General features: G+C 37.2%; 1 protein-coding gene across 1 annotated transcript; it reads left to right on the plus strand.

The window, feature by feature from the left end:
- The first annotated feature begins 1,854 nt into the window (after positions 1-1,854).
- Positions 1,855-14,679, plus strand: LOC121427429 (glycoprotein-N-acetylgalactosamine 3-beta-galactosyltransferase 1-like). The gene is made up of 3 exons (XM_041623820.1): positions 1,855-1,896; positions 8,728-9,827; positions 13,369-14,679. Exons 2-3 carry the CDS (start codon positions 8,808-8,810, stop codon positions 13,516-13,518), a joined length of 1,170 nt encoding a protein of 389 aa, XP_041479754.1. The 5' UTR covers positions 1,855-1,896; positions 8,728-8,807; the 3' UTR covers positions 13,519-14,679.
- The last annotated feature ends 602 nt before the right edge of the window (positions 14,680-15,281 follow it).

Here is a 15,281-nt window from a genome sequence, read left to right on the forward strand (position 1 = left end):
GGCGACAAATCAGCGCTTTCCGTTTCACGAAGGCAAATTCTTCTTCCAAGTCCGCGACATCGTTTGATATCGATAGTATCGAAAAAATATTTAGTCTTCATCGTCACCTGAACCTTTTATTTCGGAATTACGACTTTTCATAAAATCATTTATTTCAATAAAAGGAGATCAAATGATGTTTTATTCATTACTGATTGTAGAATTGATGTATGGAGCTTACTTTATGAGGTAAAAAGAGAAAAAAACTTTGAAGATTCACAAAAATAACTGAATAAAATCGAAATTTTCATTATTTCCCTTCTTTTTAACACGGTGTCCTTTTAGAGACACCTTTCATTGATATTTCAACGAAAGAGACCCTTGTCCGATATAAAAATTGATTTAACTAAGTAATTTCGACATTTTATTGTTCAATATTCTGTATTTTTATAGAATACTTATATACAGTGATAATTTTTCAAATTATGCGTTAATATGTTATTTGTTGAGGTAGAAATAGGGTTTGAATGGAGTAAACAAAATCAACAGTGTCTGATTGTATGAGACTAAAAAGGAAAATATGAGAGGCTGCGTGTGAAAAATCAAATTTATTTATTTTAGATGTCAGATATAACGCAAGAAATACAAATGTGAGTGTTTAGAGTATAAACATACCTCAGTTGCATGATAAGTAATCGAAGACAAGGAACATGAACTTTGCTGCAAACATGTCCAAGTGAATAAAGTCGTGCTTTGCAATAATAATTAAAACATAGAAAAGGTTGTGCAATACGCAATGGAAAAAATACTATGCTAAAAATTACAACGATCATAAACGTTGGTCATATTTTAAGTTGATCACTTAATTTATGGAGGTTTACTAGTATAAGATTTAAGAATATACAAAATATATATGTTCAACATTTCAATTCTTTTAACATGACATAAGAGCCGAAAGGGGCTTACCCTATGATTTGAAATGCGCCTATTCGCATGGACTTTCCATAATCTTTTCTTTGATGAACTTATCTTCATTTGTAATTATTGTGATGGATTCGTAAGCTATAGGTCTAATCTGTATCTTAAATTCATTTTTTTTTGTTACTGCCGATATTTTTTTTGTTTCACTGTATCCCAAATCCAAGAATTAATTTTCATTGATTAAAATTAATCTCATAAAAAAATAATGAAAATGAAATAAAAATAAATAAATGATTTAGCATATTTAACATCTTAGTTCTGTATTGTTCTATTTTTTTGCTGAACGTTATAAATACGTTTTTTCCTTACATAATTTCTTTTAAATAAACTAGTTTGTTTTCACGTTGTTTAATTGTCTACAATGTATGAGAAAGCATGAGTGGTCAGAGAGATAGTGCAGTGCCGCCCATTTCGATAGTTCAAGTTTATTTTCTTTTTTTTAATGGAAAAGGGGTGGGGATAGGACGGAGGGAGAATAAAAGAAAATATATTTAAATATAATATTTGGGCCTACGTTACCCCCGGAGAAATTAAAATTACATCCGTTTTTGGTCGTCCTGTCGACCTGAAATTATTGATGACAACTAGCCCCCACACAAAGAATAACTTGGCGCCATTCCAGATAAAATGCATCATCAACCCCCTAAAAAATGTTTAAAGGTGATATGTCAGTGTGGCCTGCCGTAAACGCATTTTCTCTCAATGCCGACGGTGGCGGGCGGTGTGCAAAGAAGATCATGCCTACGTAGGACATGTCTGGAGGTGTCTTTCCAAGGACCATTCTTCGTATCGCCCAAATCGGCTTTGTGAAACAGTTGAGCGATATCTCGTTCTTACGTAGAATGGTTCTACGAAAGACCATGTCATGCAACAGGCCCCATATCCTGCACAAGTTAAGTGGGCCGGTGCGAGACTTGAGCTGAATTTCTTCCAATTGTAAGTTTTTTAATTTCGAAAATAAGATTTAAAGTAGTCAGTTCCAGTTCTTTTCCATGCATACTATATTTTGATATGAAAATCACGGAGAAAAATCTTTAGAAAAGTCTTTGTGACTAAAAAAGTTTGACCGGTTTCGAATTCGAATGGGTCTTGCCTTGGGCCTGGGTTGGGCGTTGTGTGACTGTGAAGCCGAGCTGACTGGCCGAGAAGGCGGGTCGGTGCCCGCATTTACCAAAAAGCTTCGGTCTCTCACTCTGTATTGTTGTTCCGCTGGACTCCGTTGGCTCCACCGACCAAATACAGAGACCGAAGTTGTAGCTCGATCATTCCGTAGACTGTACAGGGACTCAATGTCCATAACCAATAATCATAATCAGGCATTATCGTGATATAGGTAACCACCATTCACTTACAGCAGCGCTTTATTCAGTCGCATGCACGGTTCCCTATTTCCACCTCCATTCACTTTGTACACAAATGCGCGTACACAAATCTATGAGTGGTTTCCAAAACCACGAATTGGCCCACTCATTCAATGAACAAGGTTATGATCACTTGTTCACTGCTACCACCCTGCCTGAGGGGAATCTAGAGGTACATGTAGGACTATGGTATGCCAATGTTGTAAAGAGCACACACTTTAAAAAATCATTAAAATATCACTTTTGTGACCAAAATTACTAATTTCCATACAGTAGCAATTTATTTTTCATTAGTAAGTTGGGAATAATTTTTTCATTCACCAGAGCGCTCAACAACTTGAATTTTGGGCATATATTTGTGTACGCCCCCTATTGGTGGAAAGTAATATGGCAAGAAAATTTTCATTTTTTTATCTCTATTTTTAATTAAAAAAAAAATGATTTAAAGAATCAAATTTAAATAAGAGTCAAGTTGTATGAAGAATAGGTGTAATGGAACTGTCAGTGTAAAAAAAATCAAGCATTAGCCCCAAAGAAAAAGAGAAAATAAGCCAAACATTGCCACCCTTATTTTGCCACACATGGAGATATAACTGAGAACAAGGTTATATTATAACCTTGTTCATTGAATGAGTGGTTATGATATAACCTTGTTCTCAGTTACATCTCCATGTGTGGCAAAATAATGTGGCAATGTTTGGCTTATTTTCTCTTTTTTTATGGGACAAATGCTTGATTTTCTTACACTGTCAGTTTTCATTACAGCTATTCATCATATAACTTTTCTCTTCTGTAAATTTAATTTTTTAATTATTTGTTTCTTAATTAAAAATAGAGATTGAAAAATGAAAATTTTCTTGCCATATTTCTTTCCACCAATAGAGGGCGTTCACAAAAATATGCCCAAAATTCAAGTTTTTGAGCTCTCTGGTGAATACAAAAATTATTCCCAAGTCACTAATGAAAAATAACTTGCAACTGTCACGACTGTATGAAAATTAGTAATTTTGGTCACAAAAGTGATATCTTAATGATTTTTTTAAAGTGTGTGCTCAATACAACATTGGCATACCATAGTCCTACCTGTAGATTCTCCACAAGCAGGATGGTAGCAGTGAACAAGTGAATTGGCCCATAATCACGGTAATGATATATAAACATCCAAACTTATTAAGTTCAGATATAACGGAAGTGAAGTTGCGTGACAGCCGAAGTGAGTCACAGTTTTTTCCTCATTTTGTAACCCAGGGGCAGATTGCACGAAAGGGTCTTTCCAAGGGTGGGAGGGTATGGTGCATACATGTAGATATATAAACATCCAAACTTATTAAGTTCAGATATAACGGAAGTGAAGTTGCGTGACAGCCAAGTGAGTCACAGTTTTTTCTTCATTTTGTAACCCAGGGGCCTATTGCACGAAAGGGTCTTTCCAAGGACTGTCTTTCGTGTCGCCCATCTTTTATGATACGCTACAAGCGGGGTGTTTCTGAAATTTATGATAAAGAATAGGATTCGTTAGCTTGCTTTTAAATGAAATTTTATACAATTTCATGATATATCACATCATTTTATAAACAAATATTTTGTTAATTTTGACGGACGAATGAAATATGTTTGCAGATGATTTATTTAAAATGCGTTTCACATGGCGCATCATAAAAGATGGGCGACACGAAAGACGGTCCTTGCAAAGACCCTTTCGTGCAATCGGCCCCAGGGTTTCTGTTTTCACAATGACACAAGTAAGTTTGATAAATATTTTGACCATAAATTACCCTAGTCCTGTGTCTATGGCCAAATACACGGTAAGCCCCTGGGCTCCCTCAGTCCCTGGCCTGGGTTACCCGTTTTTGGTGCATTCCAGCCTAAAATCTAGGCCAAAGGGGTGGGGTTTAGATAGATACGCATCCTGTTTATGGTCCCAAAATGTGATTAGAATGTTACAAGTACTATTCGTTCATTCCAAGAACCATCCCAGACTGGAACTCCCTCACACCCCCAACCATCGAAATCAAGAACATAGAAACCTTCAAACAAAATGTACTTCAAATCTATACAAAGCAAAGACTAAAAAAGCATCTTCTCTCTCCGCACCATTAACATCTGCGCACTTCCTGCCCGGTTGGCTCCCACTGTGGGGCGTTGGGCAGTACACCTAAAGAAGAAGAAGACTAAACGGAATGTTAATCTTTATTTAGGCCTAATTTAGGGGCCGTACAGTTCTTTTTCATAAATTACAGACTATGAAAATATAGACAAAAATCGAGCCCCGGTCGGGGGATTTTGGATTTGGATTTTGGATTTGGATTTTTTAAAAATAAAAAATGTTGAAACAGGTGGCTGCCAGCCGTCTAGTGCCCGCATAGCCTCTTCCTGAGCGAAGCGAGGGTTCCTTACCTATTCCTACATGTAATTCGCAAAGCGAATTCTGTGAACTGGGCCATTTGATAATCAGCCAAATTTCACAGGCTTTCTTTTATTTTCTATTTTTACCAATATCCTGACCAAAAATTGAAAATCATCAAAAAATTTTCATGTCATGAGAGTTAGCCTGTAGGCTTCTGGAGAGTAAAAGTACTGTAGGCTTACTCTCCATGAAGCCTGGGATGGGTTACCATTGCTCCCTATATACTGTAGGTTTTCCCATGGTGAAACTAGACCTAAATCACACATTTTACATATCGTTTTGAGCCCAAACTAACATACATGGGCCAAAGCAATATTTACCCCTCTTATTTGAACATTGCATACATGTATTTATTCAATGAATAGTAGAAAATTTGAAAAATAATTAAGAACACTTAGCGTTTACTTACCCAGTCTGTTTATGTCGCCATCTTTTTATTGCTATTAATGATACAACAGTATTGTACTATAAATTGAGGGCAGTATTGCATAAATTTATTTTACAGGCGTTGGAGAAAATTACAATGTTTCAACTTACCCCGCGTTCCAACTACTATAACGGTATAACCCCGATATCCCCTACAACGTTCTCGCTCGTGATATTCAGAAAAGTGGTTGGCATTAGTGCTGTAGCTCGGTTCCTTCAACTCGGTCCGAACCCGGCTCGTAAATCTTATCAGAATCATAGCTCGACCCGGAGAGGCCCGGTAACCCGGTCCGGCTAAAATTGATTTATGTCCATGCAAAAGAACGAAGTTTTGACCTACTTGACTCTTATCTGTGACCGACATCACCTTCTGATCTTGTTCTCAAAAGACGATACAAACCCCCAAAATATTTAATTCATTGTTTATATCATCCAGTAGTAATGTAGAGAGGGATTGAGACAATACAAGGCCAAATCGCAATTCCTCACATCACCAGTGCAGCGGTCAACAGCACAGTCTGTGCACCGCTAGTGATTTACTACGAAACATGTGCTTTGAGATGATTTTTCGTGTGTGCGTGTGTGTGAAATCAAGAGGCAGATTACAAATCACATTGTTTATTATGTTATCATTCTGGTGACCCAATTTTCAAACAGGCTCTCACAGAGATTGTTTCTGTCTATCATAGGGCAGATTTTTTTCGGAAGGGTGGAGATGGCAGAAAGAGTTAATTTCTGAGGGTATTTCATTCTTCATTAGGTGGTCTGTCTATGACAGATCACCTATTGATTTCGTCAGAATTTTCTTTATTATTTATTCTTAGCCCCTATGTTTGTCGCCAACTTTTCTCGGAATTGGCTGAATGAATTTTGCTGATTTTTTCGTCATTTATAGAGTCTATCATAGAGACGGCATACAAATCTTTTAAAGGTCATATGGTCATGATGACGTCATCTACGCGCCATTTTGTAAAATTCTTCATTTCATCATATCTTCATTATCAATTATCAAAAATCAACAATATTTACATGACATTAACTTCAGGTTAAAGGTCAAATGTCAATGTCATCAAAGGTCATGTAAAGGTCATGACGCGCGCGTCAAAGGTAAAAAAATTCTCTAAATGGCCTATAAATTTTTTTGGGTACGTTTTAGGTCATTTTAAGCATTTCAAAAATTTGCGGGCGCGCACGTACGCGCGCGCGCTTCCGCGCGTAACGCCCTAACACAACACAGAAACACCGTTTTTTTTACATCATTGCATTAATAATAAAATTCTGAACAATTTGATACCTTGATCAACCTTCTACAACCATTAATAACGAAATTAACACCCGTTAAAGTTTGCAGCACGTGTGCGCGCGAGCTCTCACTATAGGCCATATATGGGCAAAAACATGCCTATTGCAAATTCACTGTAGCTCTTTAAATAGTCCATTGACCCCCAATTTTTTTTCATATATCGATAGAGTATGAATTGTAGATTTGATTTCATGTCATCAATGTCCCTCAAGTATATCATGACGTCATCAAAATGGCGCCTAAACTAAAAATTTCATTTTTTCCAAAATGACGTCATCAAATTTATGCAAATTTGGTTGTAACTTCTCAAATATAGATTTTTTTTCGCCCAGATTTCGATATGTTGTAGTTTAGAATGTACTCTTTCTCCTCAGTTAACATGAATTTTCGTTTTGAGAAACGCATCATTGCGTAAAACAGCGATGAAAAGAGGCATGTCATTTTTCCTCATTTTGCGTGTAATCTCTATGGGACATGACTTTTTCTCAAAACTAGAATCGACATTCCTCTATTTCGTGAGCCATATCTCCATTTTTTCTTGTCGGTTTTCCCTGAGCTTTTAGTATGTTGTAGCTGAGATCCTATGCTTTCGCAAATGTGCCCTCCATTTTTTTATCAGATCCCGGGATCATGCCCGTTTTTCACTTGCAAAATTGGTATTGTAATTCTCAAAATTGCTTACGTGTAATCCCTATGGGGAATATCGTAGCTCAATGGATAACGCATTTGACTTGCTTTCTCGAGGGCGGAGGTTCGAGTCCTGGGGTGAACAAGATGATTTTTTTTCTATTTTTTTTTCTTTTTGCCACCTCTTACATGATCCTTTATGATAATTAAAAGGCACAAAAATTTAAATTTAGCAAGATAAAAGAGATTATAATTATTTTTTTCATATCACATGTATTGTCATACATCAAAGAGACCCTTTTCACAGTGCTTTATCATCTCCCGTCTTTCACAAGTATTCCATCCATAATGAGCATTCCATTGTCATCATGAAGATCATATTGATGTGCATGAACATGGTAATAGTGATCATGATGGAAATAATAAAGACAGACCACCTAATTCGTCCGCATGACGAATTAAATTCTAGTATTTGCTTTGAAGCAATAGAATATTTTAATCAAACTATATTTTGTTTATTTTTATCTGTCTTATTCTAGCCTTCAGCTACCAGTAATAATATTTTTAATAAAGATATTTTTAATAAAAAAAATGAATCAAAATACATTTTTATTTCATATTAAACTTTGACAATCGGTCCAATATCATCCTACCCCCATATCATCCATTTAGTCATCTCTCACGTTTTTTTGTTTTTGTTTTTTGCTCTTGTACACATACCCCCCCCCCCCCCTTCTCTCTCTCTCTCCCGGTAACGGCACCCTCTTCTCGTCCGTCTTGTCCACCCTCTTTAATGTATCCTTTAAATGGGAATTAAATTGTTTTGCACCCACTCCCAGCTGAGCTATTATTTTCGGATCACCGACTTTGTGGAAAATGTCAACACAACAGGGTTTTGGGGGGAGGGAGGGCTTTTATGGTTAGCAGAAAAAAACCGGTATAAAAGATGTCTCAATAAAGCAGACAGAATTATTTTACCAAAAAAAGAGAGAAATATTCTGCATGTCATCACAGTCATAATATCAAAAGGAAAACTTTTTGAGTTATTACCATGCCTAATGGACCAACTGGCCTTTACTTGTAAACAAATTGGACATTCTCACCCAGTGAAACCATTACTCTCAGCCAATCACATGACCAGTCAGACGATATAACATGGCAGGTACTGCGTGCATGTGCGCTGTTAGCCGGCTAGCTATATCATCTCGATCCCTCACACACAATAACTCAGACAGGAGGTCCGATCATGAGGGGGGAAAATGAAAAAAGGTAGGGATGGTTGGCCTTTGACCTGTCCCCTAGACCATCACCCAAGGTGGATAGATTGCTTGTTAAAAATAGTTTCACAACTTTTATTGCGGTGACAAATGACACCTCAAATATAATCAAACAATCCGGGGTTTATTTTCCGGGTTCGAGGGATTCAAAGTGAAACCCGGCCCGTAAAGCTCCGAGCCGGTCAATGCCAACTCGGCAGGATTCAGGCCTGTAAACAATCCGAGCTACATCACTAGTTGGCATATTGACTTGAAATGTGATTGAAAGATTTGCCGCCCATAATATTTGCCAACAATTACAGGTGGGGAAATATCATATTAAATACCGGGGGTACTATTTTAATTCATTGTTTCATTTTTGTTCAGGTAATATAATGGAAGGTGCGAAGAACCCAGCTATTGATGTTGTAATTCTTTAGAATGCACTAACTGGACAATAAACCAAGATGGATTTCAATAGGGTCCTGTCCCTCTCACTTGGCCTCGTTGCGGGGATATTGTTTGCTATCGTTTGGAGCAAATACGAAGATTTCTCGTCTGTACTGGACACCAAACTCCAATCTTACTCCGAATCAAACTCTGGGGAAAGTCAGGGAAAAGGAAATAGAGACCAGAGAAATGACAGAATCAACAAATTCCTCCACGGGCAGCGTACAAACGCTGGCAATCATCAAACAGGAGTCTCAAAAAATGGATTGCAATATGGCGTGAATGGAAAAAGTTTTTACTTCACATTTGATAAACCAGTGACGAATCCCGGCATGGGATCCCAAAAGACAGAAGAACAAATCGAGATTGCAAGTTGGCAGATGTTTGATCCGCAATATGATGCCAATAAGTTGAAGTCTGCATTATCAGTCTTTTGTGTCATCACAGTCGGGGGTTCGGGTATACCATCGTATGGTAAGTCCTTGTTTCAGTCATGGACGTCACACTGTAACGACTTTGTCATATTGAGCAATACCGATGATGGGAAATATAATGTGAAGAATGCCCATCTGCCCGATGGGCCTTCAAAGTCATGGGAGAGGACAAAGAACGTCATGAGTTACGTTGTACAAAAACACCCAAATTTTGATTGGTATGTAAAAGTTGAACATGATGTTTTCTTAGTCTTGGAGAATTACCGCTACATGCTTCTCATGCATCAGGCGTACTTGCCGGGTTTCGCAGGGCACGTGTTAACCGGTACCAACCAGCGTGGTTCGATCGTAGCTCTGAGCAAAGAGGCAGCCATCCAAGCCGTGAAGGTCTTCCCAAAGTGTGGCAGTCTGTACGGAGGCAAGGAGGACTTCAGAGAGCTTGAAGCATGCCTTCGTCAAGCTGGGATCAGTTCCCGTCAAGATGGTCGTGATGGCAAAGGGGTTAGTCGTTTCCAGATGGTCCTTGTGAAACCTTCATTACCTCTCAATGCTCACCAATCTTTAGACTGGGTGTGGAGGTACATCGATAAGCCAGAGAAGCTGGTAAGCTGAATCAAAAAGCTTGATGCACTTGTCAAGTGCTGCTTGTCCACCACAATTAATTAACAGAAACAGTTTATTTTTAATTGGTCTAATGCCAATTCGTCCAATTACCCTTTCGTCTACAGTCATTTGATCTACCATCAGTTCGTCCTCTGTCCGCATGGTCCAATTGCTTCTCCGTCCACTCACCATTTGGTCCGATAACCAGTTGGCCCAGTAGAAATTTAGTCCACAAACCATTTGGTCTAATTGGACTATTAAACTGTTAATGGGTATCAGACCAACAGGATATGAGACGAAATGGTCATGATTGAACTGATGATTATTATACAAAGAGATTACTGGACCAAAAGGCTGATAGACAAAATGTTGATGGACAGAATGGCATTAGGCTATGAAGGTAGACATTGTGATGAGTGGATGGTTGGCAATAGATGAATCGGCAGTTTACAGACAGAAACCACTTGAACTTTCAATATCTGATATTACTTTCCCTGGAGAAGCCTTGAAATATTATTTAATTTTATTTTCTGTAAAGTAACATAGATGGTCTCATTATCTCTTTTTACAAAGGTCTGCAATTAGAGTAAATCTTTTTTTAAGTTGATTCTGATGGGAGTTACATGACTGCAAATGTCACTAGACTATAATCAACAGTCAGCTCCAACCCAACTAAAGTTAAGTTAGATGAATCGATGACATCACACACTCACTATTTTGTATGCTATTACATGTGTTTGAAGTCATCTTTCAATATCCAGCGTTGGTATTCTGGAACACTGTCATAACTTTTGTCAGAAATTTTGTCATTTCTCTCCGAGATGTGACACTGCTATGATTGCCACAAATCGGTATTCTGAACATTGTCTTTTCCCTGTTATATCTCTCAAAATTCCCACCCATCTTTTCAGAAGCAGTTCAATCAAAATCATTGTTAGTTCCCACTTCCCAGTGGGAGCCCTTTTAGCCAATAGGAAGGCACTGTGACAGGTTGGGCGTATCCCCGTGACAGTTGCTGGCATCGCGCAACTGTGCGAATATTGATGTGCTTAAGATAGACAGGAAGCTGTGAAGGATTTTAGAGGAGAAGTAGAAAAAGAAGGAAAACAGAAAAAAGGGGGAATAGATATGTGGGGCCTAACTCTAAATTGTAGCATGAAAAAATAATTTTGAAAAATGTCATGGATGACAAATGAAACTAATACCACAATCTAAATAATATCATTATATGCTTGACATTCAGTCGACAGGGTATCGAGATATTTGGTACTAAAAGATATGACAAAATTTATGACTGCTACCCCTTGTCATAACTTTTTTCATATCTTTTGCTTGTATAAAAGAATTATGCACATTTAAAGCCGTGTATTTTTGGTGCACACAGAAGAGAAGTGACAAAATATATGACAATTTTTGTGACAAAAGTTATGACGTTCACCAGAATACCGATTTTGTCATATCTCTGAGATGAGATAGATTATGGAGAAAAGATAATGTTCAGAATACCGCCCCTGAATCTCTAGTAATAATCACTACATGGCAATGACCTGTTCTTTTTTCTGGGGGGGGGGGCAGGTACAAACATTTTTGGACAGCCTATAATTCCAAGCTAATGCAAGAAACACATTTGCAACTCATTTTTAGGTGTTGGACGTATTTTAACCAAGTAACCAACTAAAATTTTAAGATTTGAATACACATACTTTGTATAAAATATGTAAAATAAAGGGTATTTATCACTCAAAGGTCAATTTCACCCCAGAAAATGGTTGATTTGAATCGGTAGAGAAAAATCAATCCGATTTTGATGAAATTTTCATTGTTATGCTTGTTGGATATTTTACTTTTTATTCAAGTCAACTTTTTGTTGAGGTGGCTTTGTCCTTTAAAAAAACTTCATGTTTGTATTTGCACTCCAATTTTGATTACCATGTGTGTTTGATCATAATTTGCATTCAAAAGTCTGCACGACCCAAATGGTTATCACGTTACCACTTTCAAGTACCATTTTTGTAAAAAGTGATATGAATAGGTGTTAACATTTTTGTCAGTAATTACATCTAGGCTAGCCTTATTTTATACTTTGCAACCATTCCCATTAATACTGGCCATATTAAAGGACAAGTCCACCCCAACAAAAACTTGATTTGAATAAAAAGAGAAAAATTCAACAAGCATAACACTGAAAATTTCATCAAAATCGGATGTAAAATAAGAAAGTTATGTCATTTTAAATTATCGCTTCATTTCTCAAAACAGTTATATGCACATCTCGGGCGGTATGCAAATGAGAGAACTGATGACATCACACACTCACTATTTCTTTTGTATTTTATTATATGAAATATTTTGATTTTCTTGGCATTGTCATGTGAAATGAAGTTTCATTCCTCCCTGAACACGTGGAATTCCATTATTTTAACATTTTGTGCTTTAGGCAAGGAGGTCCTAATCATCAAATTCGTTAAAATTGAAATTTTGTATAATTCAAACAATAAAAAACAAGAAATAGTGAGTGAGCAACATCATGTTACAATAAGCGAGACTTTGAAATGTCATAACTTTCTTAGTTTACATCCGATTCTGATGAAATTTTTTGCATTGTGCTTGACTGATTTTTCTCTATTGATTTAAATCAACATTTGTCTGAGGTGGACTTGACCTTTAAGTGATTTGTACTCTAATTATTTTAGCATATAAATTTCGATATCAACATGCTCAATTGAATCTTTAAACAGTCTTATTCTGTAATAATTAAGATTAACCCTAAGAAGACTGGGGGGGCTAAGTCAGCCCCCTCAACATTTTTCGCGATAAATCTGCTGCTCGAAATTTTTTTACTATTTACTTTCAAAGTTTCAAGTCTCGCGCAACTTTTGAGACCAAAATGTGACCTCCAGACACGCGTTTCTTAAATTATGTAACATTTCGAAAGTGCATGCAGAGTTGCAGACCCAAAATTACTCAAAAACGTGAATTTGTGTACAAATCCAATGCAAATAATGTTTTTAGCCAAAATTCATAAAATGTATTATTATTTTTCACTGCTTAAAATCAATTAATTTTATCTTGTTTATGGTAAAAATAAAGTCCCCGACAATTTCCACTGAAAAAACATTTTTTTTTAAGTCGAAAAACAAAGAAATACATAAGAAATTTAGAAAACGATATGATACTTAAGAAAATAAATGTGATGTTGAAATTCTGGAAATATTAATTTAATCAGATGCCGATCTAGAGTATGTGAAACAAAAAAATTTGCATTTAAGGGGCATTATTTTATTAAGTAGAGCAAACTCATGATTTTACATGTAGGTATAAATCAGCATAATTAATGAGCAGTGAGATTTTTCGCAGAATTTGTTATTTATAGTTTAGTAGATAATACCATGGTAAGGCGAGTGCCAATTTTCGTCGCGATCGACGGCTGAAATCATAAGGGGGGCTGATTCAGCCCCCCCCCCCCCCCTGTCTTCTTAGGCGTCGAAATAGCCCAGTCTATTTAGGGTTAAAATAGATAATCTCTTTTTTATATTTACAGGGAGAGGATGAATGCTGTAGAGACTACCCTGTAAGTTTTCATAACTTGTCCCCAAACAGTCTTTACCTGATGGATTACATGGTGTACCATATGAGACCGTTTGGAATCGGGAACTATGTCTGCCCAGTAGAACAGGATAAGACAGGATAGAGAGTTCTGAATACACTCAAGATAATTCACCGTTTGCCTACAGATTGATCTACCAGCCGGCTGTTCCATGCATAATTGATTTTTTTTATTCCACTATCAGGTATGATCTATTTCATCAGCATTCTCAGTGGTCAAGGTATCAGACAGCTTTCCTTGATTTTTGATTTGCTGACGAGCACTTTTACCGTGGCAACTGTCGGATGAAATGTCTGACTTCTTTTCTGACATACTCCCCTATAGAATCCACCCCAACACCAATAATAATGATAACAGCTGGATTTTTAAAGCTCTTTTTGCCTTGCCTGAGGATACAAAGCGCTGCTACTATTATTACCCCAGCTATAGCCATGCTCCCTACTGGGTACTCGCCTCACCTTGGTTGAGTGTACTACGATGTAGGTGAATTTCTTGCTGAAGGAAAGCAGGCCATGGCTGGGAATCAAACCCACGTCCCTCAGATTTAAGGACGAGAGTCGTAACCCCTAGACCATAACGCCCCCGCAAGTCAGTTTGAGTAAGCTTGTCCAGAAACAGCACTGAAAAATTCATCAAAATCAAATATTGCATGTCAAAGTTGTGACACTTTAAGGGGCACATCAACTAGTTTTAAAAGAGGGCATAGCCTTTTGGCTGTAAATTTCAGGGGAAGGGCCTTGCGTCCAGTCGAATCTTCTGCATGGCAGTCAATGAATTTGCAACTGTTGGATTGATGAGTTAAACCTATAAAATTGATGGGGGTTTTTACTTTGATTTTCCCCCAAAGATTTTTCCCAAGCAAGAAGAGATTTTCCATTTACCTTTATTGTATTAAAAGATATACATGTACATTTACATATATTTCGTAGAAATTTACAAGGTGATGAAATAATAATTATATATTTACCTAAGATGACCTTATATATATTTTGTAGTTCAATGCTTTAACAGCTAGGCTTTAACATGTTTATAACAGGTATCAAAACAAATATTGTTCAATCCAGCAATGGATATGAGGAATTCTGGAAAGATTGCATTTAGGATCAAAAATTTTGAGTGAAATATACAACAAGTGGGTCATTTCACATACTTGCTGAGAGCAAGACTACAGCAGACTACATATCGTCGCACGCATCACAAACCGTCCTCTCTGCGCACTTCAATGCGAAAGTTAGTTTTGCAGAACACGCATTTCAAGAAATTTTTTTTTAAAACCAGCAATAAGTGCACCTACATTGTACAAGGATAGCAAATTATTTAACGGTGTCTTCGTTTGATAGTTCAGGTTCCAAAATTCCATTCCTTTTCTTTATATATTCTTGAAGTGAATTATTCACGCTACAGTGGGCATCGTAACAGAGCGGACGGTTCTTGGTGAATTCGCGAGGCGCGGTAGCGCACTGTATCTAGGACTGTATCTATTCCAGAGAGGACGGTTCGTGGTGCGTACGATGATATGTATACCTTGCTCTGAAGATACTGCTGATGTTGGATCATTGCATAAATGTCTCGACATATGGTGTGAGGTGCAAACATGTGTACAGTACAATTCTTTTAGACCCCATTCTCCCCTACTTTTTTGAACTGGTTTTCCTTAAACCAGTTTAAGAAAACCAGTATAGAAGATTGCTTTTCTAACGTCCTCATCACCATCTCCTGAACTGGTTTCCAAAACAACTTAAAGGGATCTTGGTGCTATGGGAACTTGGTGGAGCAAACTTAACTTAAAGGGGTCTTGGTGCTATGGGAACGCTCTTGGTGGAGCAGACTTATGGCTTTTTTGATGG

This window comes from Lytechinus variegatus, chromosome 14 (assembly GCF_018143015.1).
Source record: "Lytechinus variegatus isolate NC3 chromosome 14, Lvar_3.0, whole genome shotgun sequence".
In the NCBI taxonomy this organism is placed as follows: Eukaryota; Metazoa; Echinodermata; class Echinoidea; order Temnopleuroida; family Toxopneustidae; genus Lytechinus; species Lytechinus variegatus.

Excerpts from the sequence above, each read along its gene's own strand:
- LOC121427429 (XM_041623820.1), top strand. The coding sequence starts at position 8,808 with ATGGATTTCAATAGGGTCCTGTCCCTCTCACTTGGCCTCGTTGCGGGG. Across the intron at positions 9,828-13,368 it reads TCGATAAGCCAGAGAAGCTG|GGAGAGGATGAATGCTGTAG; the intron begins GTAAGCTGAATC and ends TTATATTTACAG.